A 15,416-nucleotide genomic window follows, 5' to 3' on the forward strand; every position below is an offset into this window, starting at 1 on the left:
TGACAAGCGCTGTGTGACAAGTAAAGATATATACACGTTGTAAGTAAAAATGTTCGGCGATTAAGTTTAAGATTATTTTGCATTAGGTTTCTGAATTTTTTTTAACAAGAAAACGAAAATCCACGAATTTAAGAACCCACGAAAATTCCCTTTTTGATCAAACCACGAAATTTCATGCCCACGAATTTAAGTGAATTCGCAGTATATAAAGACATTCGATGATACAACTCTTACTTTTTATATAGCTTTTTCCCCTTTAAAAGGGAAATAAATCATGTACCTGCGGGTGTGATAGTTTCCTGGATTATCTCTCTTTATTCGCCACATTGAATACTGCTACATAGGGTTTATATAACGCTCATTTACGTACTCTGAAACAGGCGTGCGGACCCTTATTGAGCTTAGAACACACACGCGCGCCTTTACAATTCGAATAATGTCCCTTCAAAATTCCACAATACCAGCTTCAAAACCGAAAGAAACGCCATTTTCGCAATAATTAAAAAAATGAATGAATACTTCCGAAAACAGTATATAAACAAAATTTCAAAATTTATTTAGTAGCTTCACCTCGTACCCAAAAGTGTCCAAGTTATGAAAAAGTTATTAAAATATTCAATGTTGAAAAATGTCAAGTAAGCATTTTGTGTTGACCAAAACTGGGTTGTGAATTGTTGTTCACAAATTATGTTGATATCGCTTCTTCTTTCACAATTTTAAGCAAAAAAATACTTAAACTTTACCATTTCAGGAAAATCGCGCTTGTTTTTTTATTGTTCCCAATCTGCCCTTATATTTTTGAAATGTATTGTATTTATGCCAGCCTGCATAGCTCAATCGTTTAAAGCGCGAGTCTTGTAATCTCGATCATGTGGGTTTGATTACCGGGCTGTCCATCTAAAACTACAGAACAGTCTCGGCAGTCTCTCGGATGAGAATTTAAAGAAGTGGAGGAATTGCCCATATGGACAATTGGTGGCGAGTATAAATATACTGAAATACACACACTTTATGTTTTGTTGGTGGGTTCAAAGGCACACCGACACTGTAAATGTGAAATGACCAGTTCCCGGCTAATACTGGTTGAGGAATTAAGACGCAGAACTGCACCTGCAAGCCTTTTCCAGACACAACTGGGCACCTAAATAGAACCTTCTGTAACCAAGCTGTATAACTTCCTTATAGGCAAGAATCATAGTCCCTGGCATGATTCGAATCCACAGTTGTGGGGTGCAAATAGTTCAAAGTGTTCGACTTGAACTAATCGAAGTGAAAACTCATAATTACATACATGTAGTTGAATGTTCTGATATTTGAAGATAGTACAAGAGAAACCTGTAATTATTTAAGAATTAACAAAAGCATTTTCGGGGGTAAAAAAACTCAAATTTGAAAAGATCAACATTTCCAACGCAAAGTGTGTTAGAAACACATTTTTGTGTAGAGATCGCAAATTCTTTAGATGCATTACGTTGAGACGAATACGTAACTAACGCTATAATGCATTATTCATTCTTCAACAATCATAATTCCAGTAATGGCCTTTAAAAGGAATTTAAATATAATTATCTTTGATAGTAACGGGCCTGTGAATGAATGGCACTAAATCCTTATATTTCAGACAGTTGGGGATTAGTCTTACATTTTAGTATTGAAATACAATACAAATTATAACAAGATATTCTCCCTAATAAAGAAGAGCTCAGAAATACAAAGTTCATTAGGCATAGGAAACTATTAACTATTGATCTTACCGCACCGCTTTGGTGTATACCCTGTTGATTCGGTTAAATGATTTCTATATTTTATATTTGGAACTGTTTAATGTCACCTCAAGTGTTTTCGAAAAGAAATAAAGAGTTAAGTTCGCCTGCACGGATCTGCAGACAGATATATCTATAAGTCTATCTTTAAATCATATCATAAAATTAAACGGCAAAAATATTTTCTTCAGATGATAAGTATACTGTATTTGAATAGGGTTTGATAAGCAACACAACACGTATGTAACATGTAAATGTAATAATAATGATAAATTTATTAACATTAAAGAAATGCACATGATAACAGATAACTGTTGTTCCAATTTTGTCATTTTCAAGAACGTTTGTTACGTCAAAATGTTTACATAGCGCATGAGAATAACAACACATCCATGGAAGAAAATGAGAAATGAGTTTCTGCAAGTGTTAGAGGGTAATAGCCATTTTGTCCGTCGCAACAACTTGTCCGAGCACTTCATGCCAGTAGTTGTGACACCTCTGTAAAATAAAAAAGATAAAACAGGAAGCTGAGATGAATACATAGTCAAAGGGGACGTTGTCGAGTTAGTAAACAAAGTAACGCATAAAAGATTTCCATGTAATGGTTCCCGAAGCCTACATCTTTTAATAAAATGTTGAAAGTTGCCCACTCCCGTACTTCATCTTGGTACTTTGTCCCGTCCCAAAGGATAATTGATTCCAATACTATTAGTGTTAAAGATTGAACGCTTCTTAATTCGGTGCTAGAGGGCGTGATAGTATGTCGGTGCTCTGGGGTGTTAGAGTAAGTTGGTGCTGCTAGTGGCGTGAGAGTAAGTCGGTGCTAGGGGCGTGATAATAAGTAGGTGCTTAGGAGCGTGAGAGTAAGTCGGTGCTTGGGAGCGTGAGAGTAAGTCGGTGCTAGGGGCTTGAGAGTAAGTCGGAGCTAGGGGCGTGGGTGTTAGCAGGTGCTAGGGGAGATGAGAGTAAGTCGGTGCTAGGGGGCGAGAGAGATGTGGCATTGTTCATCATCTCTAATGAACAATTTCCACAAATCCAAGAGACTCCGAATTTCATCTCTTAAGTTTTGTTTTCTTGGCCCTGAAATTTTATAAATTATCTAAGACGTACAAACGGACTATTTACGTAAAAAAAAATGGCCTGAATGGACAAGAAACAAGGCACCTTAAGAAAGTGCTTTAGAATAAAAAAGTTACTACAGTATATCACATGAAGATAAAATTATAAGTTCTTTTCATAAGTACGGCTTCAATATATTGTAATCTAAAATAATTATTTTGTAAATGTTTTCATAATTCAATTTCAGTTAGTAGTATTCATTCATTATCAAATAATACAGTATGACAGGAAAGAAAATGTAACTTCAGAAGTTGTTCAAGCATTGTACATGTAAATACATTTCATTTACAAAACAAAAATCCGATATTTACCAACTATACTCAAAGTTCCACTTCCGTCAGTATCAAGTTGATTGAAGACTTCGTCCACGTCTTCGTCCGTTAGACATTCACCGAGGGAAGTTAAACATCTCTTTAGCTCCTCTCTGTCTAATGTACCATTTTTATCACGATCAAAAAGTCTGAAATATTTGTAGAATCATTTACAAATTAACCAAAAAGTTAAAGAACTATCCTCATTCTTGTACATTTTATTCTAGAACTTTCCTTAACATTTTGTTTAATAGTGGCAAAAGCTATCCCTTACATTTTTAGAGCTATCCTTGAAATTTTATTTTAGAATGGTAAGAACTATCCTTTACATTTTATTTCAGAAAAGGTAGAACTGTCCTTTACATTTTATTTAAGAATGACCAATGAGATTCATCGTGGTTTCAGTTTGCAATTCTAAAATGATCAATGAAAATTATTTTTGTTATTTCAGTCCTTTCCTGCAGTCCTTTTCTGATAATTTTACAGGAAGACCAACGGATAACAGACGGACTTCTTCCGAACAGGAACAAACTTTTCTCCTTATGAAGTTTCCTAATTTGACCCACGTGGGTCAGGTTAGAGCGTTAAGATTTCACAATAGTTGTCACAGTGAACTCTGAAAACGTTTATGAATATGTCAAAGGAATGGCTTAGAATTGTTTCAATCATACAATATATTGTAACTTCCAGGGTTTGTTCAAGTCACATTACTTGTTTTAAAACTACTCGGTGATTCTGTCGGCGTCTAAATTTCTTTTTTTAACATATATAGATATATTTACGATTTAAAACCAAAAAAATATTGAATTTTTATGGGACTATAAAAATGTCATTTTAGCGTGATTTGAGTACATAAGATCTTTTTAATGTTTTGTGATCAATTTGCTTGAGAATGAAACCTATGTGTATTAAAATATTGGCAGTACCTAAATGCTTCCAAAAGATCAAACTCTGTGGAAGTATGTTTCAATAGTTCCTCCTTCATGATCTGTTCAAATACTTCATATGTGACCTTCTCTAAATATATGATAATAACATGTTTATATATGAAATGCTTGAAATTGATATTAAAGTTGCATACAGCCAGATGAGTCAAAATATTTCAAGAAAACCAAACTTTAGAAAAATGTACACAGATTTTAAGAAAATGAAAAAAGATTCAAAATTCCAGTAATTATTTACATGTTATGTGCGATTGATGACTGTTTTGCAGTATTTATCATCATAATCCTAATGCTTTACTAAAGCTGGAAAGGGCTTCTTTTGCATATTTTGACCTCCTTTTTGGTATCTTACATGGATTGTAAGTGCCCTTTGCAATGTATAAATTACTTTTTTGTTCCCTTAACAATATTTTACTTTTAAATACATTTTAAATTTTCATGAAAACTAGTATAAGTATGTAGTCATGCTGCTTCAACAACCGATATGTCCATAATAATAACATTGTCCTCCGCGAGGTTGGTGGCCATTAGCTTTTATTTGCTTAAAATGTCTCTGTGGTGATCTATATATCATTAGATTTTATTATGCAGTTTTCAATCTGTAATATGTCTTAATGTAACTGTGGTGTACGCCTTTAAAGTATTACAAAAATAAAAAAAGACAACTTATAACTATGTAACATGATGCCTTTTGGCAAGACACTCTTCTGTAACGATTGTAAAGTGTAAATACTGATGCAAAAAATATAAATGCATTTACTTTTTCCCTTAGAATTTGGCCCAACGTCATTTTTCTTCATAATGTCTTTCACATCTTTGACTGTGGGGTTCAAACCAAGAATCTGTAGTGCTTTTCTCAGCTCTTTTAATGATAATGTACCGGACTTGTCTATATCAAAATTTTCATATAAATCTTTAATGTCTGAAATGAAAATAAGAAATAAAAGGAATTAAAAAAATAATAAAAATAGAAATGTTCAGATATCTTATCCATTGATATTTGATCACTTGGGAATAATATTTTACAATAAACATGTTTTCATATAATACTGTTTGTGCTAACCGATTCATACCGTAAAATGGCCTTACACATTTTACACAATTCGTCCTATTTAATCCCTATAAGTAGCTTGTTATGAATTGAAAACTGACATTCCACACTAATTTTATGTCTCACTATAGACTCGCGGGATTTCGGCGTAAGTGGCTAAGACTTTATAAAATCTGGAAAAAAAAGAGCCGACCCTCGGAAGCAATTAAATTACAATATTATAGGAATTAACATGTCCAACATCATTTTTCCTCAAATTAATTATGAAGTCATTGTTAACATAAAATAGCAGGGTTCTATCAAGAGGGACTGGGGAAAGACATGGGGGCAGGGAGAAGGGATGGGGGCGTTATTTAATCATGAAAGTGTTTGGCCTCTTATTAGTCAAACTTACATGCCTGTTTTAACCGAGTTTTTAAATATTTATTTTGTTTTGTTTTGCATTCATTCATAAAAATTATCTGAAAATAAAAGTCATACTGTGTTCGTAACATGTGACATAATAAAAAGATTTCAAAATATAATGATTAATTAATTAATTTGAGCACAGGCCAACTACGTTGACAGGATGTTCGTGTGTCAACATTTAATTCTGTCACAAAATTGTCACTGAATGTTTTACGAGTATAACAATCATTGTGTCACATGGAAATGAAAACAATTATTTATTATGCGATACCAAAAGGGGAGATTTAAATTACTTATATATATTTACTTTTTTCCATAGAATAAAAATAATATATTTTAATCAGGTACAACATTCAGAAAAAATGCTTACGCTCTTTTTGACTTTCTGTAAGTTCCCCCGTTGGAGCCTCATGTTGCTCGCATTCGTCCTCATCTGGATCGTAACCGGCGTCCATTCCGCACTCATCCATATCCATTTCCTAGAATAATTACCACATGTTGTGTAAAATTGTGTAAAAATTGTATACGTTTTTTTAAATATATTTTTCTATTAAATTCATCATCTTAAAAAATGACTTTCACACCGTAGCATTCTTATTTTCACTGTGTATATTCGTTTCAACAATCTGTCAAGAAAATAAAAAATAAAAATATCGCGAGAAATCATTTAGTGGTGTATTACCTAACGTTAAGAAATAAATGAAACACATTTTGAAAATTTATTGTTCTTTAAATTAACCAGTGTCTGAAGTGCTTGAAAAAAATAACCTTATACATGTATATTGAGATGAAAAGATACTCTTTAAATTAATAAGTAAAATCCATCAATCACAAGTAAAATCTCCGAGCTTAATTTCCATTCAAAATGTCAAATTTACCTAATGAATTTAAAAACAAAACAAAAAACACAATTTGCAAATGTATTATTTTTCAAATTCACCACAATTTTAAGAAGTGCTTAAAAAATCTTATACTAAGATGAAAACATACACTTAAACTTAAACAAGTAAAATCCAACAACAACGAATAAAAACTCCGAAAAAAATCCTTTCAAACAACCAAATATACCTCTTGTCTTAATCACTGTGAAAAAAGTAAAACCCGATTATAGATTTGTCCTGACATGGTATATACATGTTTAGCTAGTTGATTTTAGATTGTAATCGCCCCCTATTGTTCGGTAATATACCTTTAAAAACTATTAGTTTGGCCTATTGGCATATATGATTTATTAGTGAAATAACTGACGGTTAAACAAATACAGGTGAAATTTTCACAGTGTTAAGTGGCGACAAAATCTTTTTAAGATTACTTTTCAGATATATTTTTATGAATCCTTACATTGTGATGACCAATCTTTCTTTTAAAGTATGATAGTGTGCTTTAAATTTTAGTGTGCTTTGAATTAAGTGACTATCGCATACCATAAATATAAAGCCTGGTCAAATCTGTATTTTATTGCTATTTTTTCAGAATCTGTGCTGTTAATTAGGTAAATTAAAAGGGTATAAAGCTATATCTACGGAAATATTTTCATATAAAATTTTATATATTTTTGTATAAAATTCATTTATGGTAAAATAATGTTGATTCCAAAAATATTGTGGCCATTTTTCGAAAGAGCTGTGAAATAGAATGTTGTTTTTTAAATCTACACACAGGAAAAATTGTAACAGAATAAAAGTTTCAAAACAAAAATAGTATCATGTTCTGTTTTAACCGTTTCACAATGATGTTGTGCATGCGCCGTTGCTCTTATGAAATATAAAGAAATATTTCCTTTATACTGGTATTTTGCCATTGTTCTTTTTCAAAAAATTTAACAATTAATTTGTAAACTACAGGCAGTAAATATATTATACAGCTTTATATATTTTTGATAGTTTGACGCTTAAATCATGAAAATGAACGCGAAGCAGTTCTAAATTCCATCCAGTCCGTATACTGCCTGGACAACACTTTAAGTTACTTATGCATATAACATAAATGTTAACATACTTGGTCCGCCTTCATTTGAAACATGTTTTAATCCTTTCTTATGTAAGTACGAAAAACTAATTCAAACAATTATCTTTTAATATTTCCGTTGTTGTTGTTGTTGTTGTTTTTTAACTAAAAATTGTCTTGTTTATAAACACAGTTCATAAGAGTTAACTTTTCTATAAAACACATTTTCAATCGTTCAAATTCTGTTTTTAATCCTTAAATCGGATTTTTCCGGTAGAGTGACCATATTTATAAATATGAAGAAAAAAATTTGTTCATATATCTTTATAAAGCATGATCAATCAGTGATTTATTTACCTTCCCCAAAAGAGTTTTGAAATTTGAAATGCCGGTACTGTAACATATTGCAAAACTAAATTACATGTTTACAAGTTCATGAAAAGAAGTTGTGCATTTAATATGGATATTAATCAATGGTATATTAAACATCGCCAACAGATCAATCTAATCTCAATAGATCCGAGATAGTTCTTTGACATCGGCGTTGACGTCTTTGTGATAGTTAAATGATTCAAGCTGTTTAAGAGATGATCGATATCTGATTGAAATGACATATATATCATTGATCAATAAAGAAAGAATAAAACAGATGAAAAATTTAAACGCAATTGAAGAAGATTGCTATGTCTATTTGATAGCAAAATGTCACGTGGTAAGGCGTCCATAAATGAAATGCTTTAAAACATCTGCAGCACCGGTTGAAAAATTTACCCAAGAGTTCTAACATCACCTTAACATTCACTTTCAGCGCACTGATATACGTTAGCGGTACTGGTTGTGTAGGAGACTGTAAGACATGTTCCACCAACTTCTTAAGTTCAACCAAAGGAGTAACGACTTAAGTAAAACCCGCCATAAATATATTTGTAAGCTGTACCGACTATTATCATAGCTGAGTCGTAGATTTAATAACTGCCATTTTGAATTCTTTTGATCGATAAGTATTTTTTTCTCTTATTGGAGGGACCATGCTGATATTTGCCAAAAATAAAGGCGGTGGAAGGGTCACGGACGACTTTAAAAGTATTGTAGAATATAATATGTCATCCTGCGTGCAAAACAATGGCGTTATTACATGTCATCTCACATATGCAGTAAGACGATTAATTCATCTTTCCTCTGTTACATTATGCTAATACAGTTTTGAAACACAGTCGCAAAGTTATTTTGACTGCAATCATTATTCTGTTAAATGATATGAGCCGCGTCACGACAAAACCAACATAATGGGTTGCGACCAGCATGGATCCAGACCAGCCTGCGCATCCGGAGCTTGCCTCGTTTTTATTCCGTGCCCCGCTTGGTGCCGTTCCGTTTTTAGGGAGGTGACTGTGGATGCTGGGCTGCTTTTGTGGGGGTGGAGGTTGTTATCTTCATTCTAATTCTTTCGATAATTATCACATTGCCCAGTGTAACCATATTGCGACCTTGGTTGTACTTTCTAAAAAAGTTTATTTCAGTTTCCATGTTGCTGTCAAGGATAAAGATGAAGCGCAAAAGACTATTCATTCCTAGCCAATGTATACACGTGTGTCTTGTAAAACGTTCTGAGCTTGTTTTCGTAGCTAGTCCTTTTTATGGTCTAATTAAAATACAAATACAATATGGTTTCTTTCAAATCAGGTTTAATTTCAAGTCAGCGCGTAAAAGTCTCATACGTGTGTACACAATAATTATATTGTCTGAATGTATTTAAATGTGACACATGACTATACCCCCTGTTCAATATACCAAAAAATATATATAGGCATCAAAATGCAATTCATACACACACAATTGTAGTGGCGACAATTCCAATTCCGTATTCCTTTCCTTGTATGGAAACAAATAAGGAATAAATTCTCAACCATCATAAATTAGTAATAAGTTTAAGCAATATATCAACGTCAAAATAAAGTAAATTGCCACTAATATTTACCAGTAAGAAAAGAGAACGGAAGAACGCACTGAAAATTAAAATGATCATTAATTATTAAGTTGTAGGCTGTCAGAAACGGACAAAGTTTGGCGAATGTAGGTCTCTCGGTTAATGCACTTTTATTTCCATGCGTCATCATCTGTAGACGCGATTAAAGTTCAAACCGGAAGAACGATTAAATAATTCTAAGAGACTTCTGCAGATATTAATGCTAGAAAAGGTGCATTAGAGTAATTTTTATACCCCCGCGCAACAAAGTTGTAAGGGGGATTTACTAGAATCAGCTTGTCCGTCCAGACGTCCGTCTGTCCGGCCGGCCGGACGTCTGGCCGTCCGTCGGTTTTTCCTTGTCCGCCCAATAACTTAAGATTCCTTTGACCCACAGGCTTCATATTTGGCATGGAAGTTAGTCATGATTAGTAGATGACCCCTTTTGATTTTGAGGTCACTGGGTCAAAGGTCAAGGTCACAGGGGCCTTGACAATAAAAAGCTTGTCTACCCAATAACTTAAGATTCCTTTGACTCACAATATTCATATTTGGCATGGAGGTTAGTCGTGATTAATAGGTGACCCCTTTAGATTTTAGGTCACTGGGTCAAAGGTCAAGGTCAAAGGGGCCTTGACTAAAAAAGCTTTTCCGCCCAATAACTTAAGATTCCTTTGACCCACAGGCTTCATATTTGGCATGGAGGTTAGTCATGATTAGTAGATGACCCCTTTTGGTTTTGAGGTCACTGGTCAGTACTCAGCATTTAAGCAGAATTCAATTTGCACCTTCAGAACTTTGGAACCCAAAGTGCGTTGATATGTAGTATATTAACGTCCTTTCGGGTTCATTTCTCGATGATGACCCCAAAGTGTGCTGTGAAGACCCCGCACTTTGGGGTCGGACTTTTGCTTTTGAAGTGCGGTATCACGCATTGCCCGTTCGATTTTTTTCCGTTTATGCAATTTTCATTTCCGTTCATGTCCATTAGTGTCGCAGTTTAAGATTTTATCCATTCATGCATTTTTCATTTCCGTTCATGTCTATCAGCGTGGCAGTTTAAATACAAAAGAATACTTAAAATTTTCAGGACAACTGATTGAGCGAAAACACACAATCATGTGTAAAAAATGAGGTTGATCACGTTGAACCTTACATTGTTTCCTAAATCAGTTTTTTTTTCTCATCTGCGTCTCTGACATTAGAGCAAACATGCATGCCTGAATCCAAACAATTCCGCTCAAGTTTATATCTCTTCGTTTGTTTTATTTTTAGTTGGTGTCAATTTAATAGCAGGCTTTAAAACCGCCCAGTTTTCTGAACATATTGTATTCATCAAACTAACGCTTCACGTTAAGTCACGTGATTGACAAACGGCTGACAATACTAAAGTTCACATCGTTCTGAATTACATATATTACCACTTTTAATTATCTAAGGCCATATTCCTTTTTGTTTTTGATAGTGTGTGTTGTACGGACTGTTAAGATGTTAATATTTAAATCTGAAAAGAGGAGGGGTCGACTAAATGAAAAGATAAAGGAGCTAGGGGAGTTACTACCAAAATCTGAAAATGCGTAAGATTTTTTTCTTCTTAAATTTTGATCAGGAAAGTGATATGATTTAAACAAGTCCGTCTCCATCGTTGGCAGGTCGATGGAATTGTCTTTCTTTCTTTCTTTCTTTCTTTCTTTCTTTCTTTCTTTCTTTCTTTCTTTCTTTCTTTCTTTCTTTCTTTCTTTCTTTATTTCTTTCTTTTCTTTCTTTCTTTCTATCATTGTTGGGTTTCTTGTCGCCCTAACACTGATAGGGTCATATTGCGACTTTCCAGCTTTACTAGTGTGTGGTGAAAGACCTCAGGTGACCATCCGTTTATGACTCCATGGACGAGCGGGCACTGAGTGAAACCAACGACGTTCCGTAAGCTAAATGAATAGCTTCTTCACATGAAAGAACCCAAAGTCCCTGGTGGGATTCGAACTGACAGCGGCAAGGAGGTTTGTAATTCTCATTCATTGGATTAGGATATTGAATATTGACTCCAGAGTCCAGAATGAATTTTGCAAACAGTTTCGTATCATAACTTGCTTATCTGACGATTATTTTTTCTGAATTTTTAGATACTCAAGATACTCAAAGAATTAAACAGAAGATCTTTGTTCTGGCATGCAATATATTAAATTTGGTTTTAAGAAAGTTAACTTGCGTTCACTTTTAAGTTTTTTTAAGAGTTCACTACTATATTACATACAATGCGTTTTTGTAAAGCGTGTCGTCTGCATTAATTATTTTCTGCGGTCCTTTTAAAAATGACTTCCGTTGAAGTTGATTATGTAGCATAACGCTGATGTATGAATAAGGATAAAAGTATTCGTGTTAGAAAGGAAGCTTAATGTATGGATGTTTTTTTTTTCGTTTTTTTTCTTCTTTTTTTTCAAAGTTCAAAAATAAAACACGTTTGCAGAAAATGTTAAAAAGTTAAAATGAAATTAAAATGACGCATTGACCAGATTCTGAGATATTTTTTGTTAAGGACCAGAAAAGGCGGAATGGAGGTCATACAAATATAGCACAATATGTCGAAAAATACGAAAATACGAAAAATGTTTTATATATCTCTTGTATTTAATAAATCATATGAGCTGGGTTTCCCTCGTCTAAAGTCTTGATTTATACGCAAAGGGTCCAGCTAAGTATCAAAACTTTTTCCGTTGAGTTATTAAAGGTATATACATTATCCCTTGAAACAAATAAATCTTTACTTCTTTAGAAAGGACAAACATGAAAATATGATGTTTATATAATAATTTTAGTGCATGTTGGATGCTTGTTACATGGAGAAAATATCGATAAATGTGAAATCAAGGAAGTAGCAAAACGTAAAAAATAGTATTTATACTTCCATACAAAATACTACATCACTTTAACTGCAATTACTGCAAAAAATTATGATTTAGGTAATTTGCCAATGAGTAACATTATGGAAACAATTAAAGTACACAAACATGCAAACTTATGAAAAATAAAAGTACACGTAAATAGCATTTCTGAGGCATGATGGGCCTTTAAATTAAAAAAAAAATGTTAGCAGCCTCCTTAATTCATATTATTTTAATAACTTTATATAATTACAATGTATATAAAAAAAAAACTCTAATGACACTGATCTTTCCGAAAACTTAACAAATACATTTGAGCCGCGTCATGACAAAGCCAACATAATGGGTTTGCGACCGACATCCGCGCAGTCTGATCAGGATCAATGCTATCAGTTTCTCTACTTGTTATAGGGTTTGTAAGCGAACAGCATGGATCCTGATTTTCATTTTTATTTCAGCGTATATCGGCAAGACAAAGCTGCTGTGCTGAAAGCGACTATAGATTACATAAAGGAATTGCGTAGGGAACATGACCGTTTTGGTATGATAGAAGAAAGGCTGAGACAAACTGTGATGCAATACAGAATGATGCTGATGCGTGTACAGGTTACATTATATTTTATTTATTTATTTCATCTTGTGGTTGGGGAAATCATCATATTTAATTCGTAGATATATACCGCCACTTCATTCATGAAATATTTATTTTCATACCCCCCGATGAAAATAAATATTGTCCTTTTAGAAAAACCACAAATAATACCCCCAATCAATCAATTAATCAATTTATTAATTAATTTATTTATTTATTTATTTATTTATTTATTTATTTATTTATTTATTTATTTATTTATTATTTATTTATTTATTTATTTATACATTTATTTATTCAATCATTCACTCATTTATTTGAGTAACACATTTGCTTTCAGAGGTGTTATTGCAATATATATTTTATATACCGGTATATTCTTTATGTTTTAAATAAAAGTATAGATGCTTTATTTTTTCACTTTTTAAATTTGATACTATTGAAGAATATTATTAAAGTTAAAGGGAATTTGGTTTACCATATTAATTGATGTAGCTATGAGGAAAAAGGGAAAAGAAAACACACACAAAAATTCTTTGAAATCAGTGGAATTTTGTAAATACGGATATACACACCTTGCAAAACAAAGTGGTCTGCGAGTAAAGTATTCCCTTGATTAAAGGCAGTAAAGGACTTATTATTATTATTATTATTATTATTATTATTATTATTATTATTATTATTATTATTATTATTATTTCTATTCATGTTAAAGTGAAATGAAAACGAACCACATGCTCATTATCATGAAATAGTTTTAAAAATATGCAGCGGACATTAGTTTTACATACATGTTCTCTCATTATAACAATAATACTTGTTCCTGACCAGCTCTTTAATTTAATTTTGTTAGTTGATTAGTGATATGTTTTCATTGTCACAACTGCTTTCGACCTTTTAAAACATCACTAAGTCTTAACATATTTTCTGTAGAAGTCATACTTCTTGTTGCCAATGAATTTCTATTTTCAATATCTTTGATCATTTGCTTTTTTCAGAGATTAGAAGCTCTTGTAAAAATCCGGAATATGACTCAAAACGTTCCTAACCGTTCAAATGAGATGGACATAGATAATCCAAAGACTGTAGAAGATATTTCCGTGCGTTTGCAAAACGATTCAGAAAAGGACCACCCAGTTACGTTACCATCTTGTGTACAGACAAAAAATCCGCCTTCAAGAACCCCGGTACCTGTTTTATCTTCATCTGGGACGGAGATGGGTCTAGTTCATGATTCACATGACCGATAGTTCCTTCAGAACGCGGCAATCTTTCTTGGAAAGGATTTTTTTAAATTATGATAGTTTGTGTTTTATAACATTTAACATGAATTAGAATTCAACATGAAATAGAATAAAAGGACTTAGATACAGTGTTCTATTAATTGTCATGTTTTAGATTTATAAACTTGAATATAGTAATTTGTTACTGTTTATTCATGGATAACATAATAAAAAAAAATATTTTGATACCTCTTTTATTCATTTATAACTGAAATATTTTAAAAATTAAAAATGGTCGGTTTAGTATTGTCGAGAGGTAAAGGTCGCTAACTTCAAACCTCTTGCCCCTGACCTATATCGGTTTGAATCTAGCCTAATAATATCACTCATATTTGAAGTTTTAAATTAATAAGCAGTAGGAATAAAAGATACATAAGCAATTTCCTCGTCAGCCAATTTTTCGAGCAAATTCGTTGCATCCAGTCTTCTGTCCACAGTGTTTAAGGGAACAGGGAACCTGAAAATTAGCAATTCTGTCGTTCAGTGTGACCGAAAACACGATTCCAAATACAAAAATCCTTTCACATAAGAAGTGAACCAATTGTTCAGCATAATTCAAGGATGTCATAAATTGATGAAAATGCATGCTCCAAAATATAGCGACAGGCAGCAATTTAACTGTCGACAACTTTCAACTTTTTTACCTCCATTCTTAGTCACAAATATATATACAAAGCTACCAAAATGTTTAGTTTCGTGTTGTAGCACAAAAATAATGATCATTTCTAACACTCATGCAAGAAAAAAGAAACAGTATATTGGCAGAAATATCAAACATTTTCAGTACCTTCAAACAGTACCTTCAAAACACCATGTCCACTGTGTTATTAATGAATTTGGTGATGGTGTTGGTAGTTTTGACTCCGGATCACGGCAGTTAGCCATGCACATTGAATTAACCATGGCTGCAGAGCACAGTTCAGCCACCGCGTCATTTAAGCAGTTAACATGCGAGAGCAGAGGTACAGTCTTGCAGAGTACCCGTTTTTGAGCCTTTGTTTACATAACAAAGACCAATGACAATGCGAAAAATAGGTAAGGCAGATCAATGCCACAACCTATAAAAATGAAAATAAAACTATACATATTATCATATGTGTTGTTGGCGCAGTAGTTAGAGCAACTGTGTCAGTAATGTGTTTATCCGTACAGA

At 32.9% G+C, this 15,416-nt stretch overlaps 2 protein-coding genes across 2 annotated transcripts; one reads left to right on the top strand and one right to left on the bottom strand.

Moving 5' to 3' along the window:
- Positions 1-2,007: 2,007 nt before the first annotated feature.
- Positions 2,008-7,823, bottom strand: LOC132733486 (neo-calmodulin-like). Its single transcript, XM_060720137.1, has 6 exons — positions 7,595-7,823; positions 5,967-6,075; positions 4,898-5,059; positions 4,120-4,210; positions 3,194-3,342; positions 2,008-2,261 (listed from the first exon to the last, which is right to left on the bottom strand). The coding sequence occupies exons 1-6, from the start codon at positions 7,616-7,618 to the stop codon at positions 2,239-2,241; spliced, it is 558 nt and encodes a 185-aa protein (XP_060576120.1). The 5' UTR covers positions 7,619-7,823; the 3' UTR covers positions 2,008-2,238.
- Positions 7,824-10,908: 3,085 nt separating this feature from the next.
- Positions 10,909-14,448, top strand: LOC132733474 (transcription factor E3-like). Its single transcript, XM_060720125.1, has 3 exons — positions 10,909-11,086; positions 12,847-12,994; positions 13,979-14,448. The coding sequence occupies exons 1-3, from the start codon at positions 10,998-11,000 to the stop codon at positions 14,228-14,230; spliced, it is 489 nt and encodes a 162-aa protein (XP_060576108.1). The 5' UTR covers positions 10,909-10,997; the 3' UTR covers positions 14,231-14,448.
- The last annotated feature ends 968 nt before the right edge of the window (positions 14,449-15,416 follow it).

This window comes from Ruditapes philippinarum, unplaced genomic scaffold (genome assembly GCF_026571515.1).
Source record: "Ruditapes philippinarum isolate M1 unplaced genomic scaffold, ASM2657151v2 ctg842_1_1_1_1, whole genome shotgun sequence".
NCBI classification, from domain to species: Eukaryota; Metazoa; Mollusca; class Bivalvia; order Venerida; family Veneridae; genus Ruditapes; species Ruditapes philippinarum.

What these genes read in the sequence shown, in the direction of transcription:
- LOC132733486 (XM_060720137.1), bottom strand. Translation starts at nt 7,618, where the DNA reads ATGTTTCAAATGAAGGCGGACCAA. An exon ending in TACAGAAAGTCAAAAAGAGC is followed by an intron (nt 5,060 to 5,966) that starts GTAAGCATTTTT and finishes TTTTCATTTCAG; the next exon opens with ACATTAAAGATTTATATGAA. An exon ending in GATCTTTTGGAAGCATTTAG is followed by an intron (nt 3,343 to 4,119) that starts GTACTGCCAATA and finishes CAAATATTTCAG; the next exon opens with ACTTTTTGATCGTGATAAAA.
- LOC132733474 (XM_060720125.1), top strand. Translation starts at nt 10,998, where the DNA reads ATGTTAATATTTAAATCTGAAAAGAGGAGGGGTCGACTAAATGAAAAG. An exon ending in CTACCAAAATCTGAAAATGC is followed by an intron (nt 11,087 to 12,846) that starts GTAAGATTTTTT and finishes TTTTTATTTCAG; the next exon opens with CGTATATCGGCAAGACAAAG. An exon ending in TGATGCTGATGCGTGTACAG is followed by an intron (nt 12,995 to 13,978) that starts GTTACATTATAT and finishes TGCTTTTTTCAG; the next exon opens with AGATTAGAAGCTCTTGTAAA.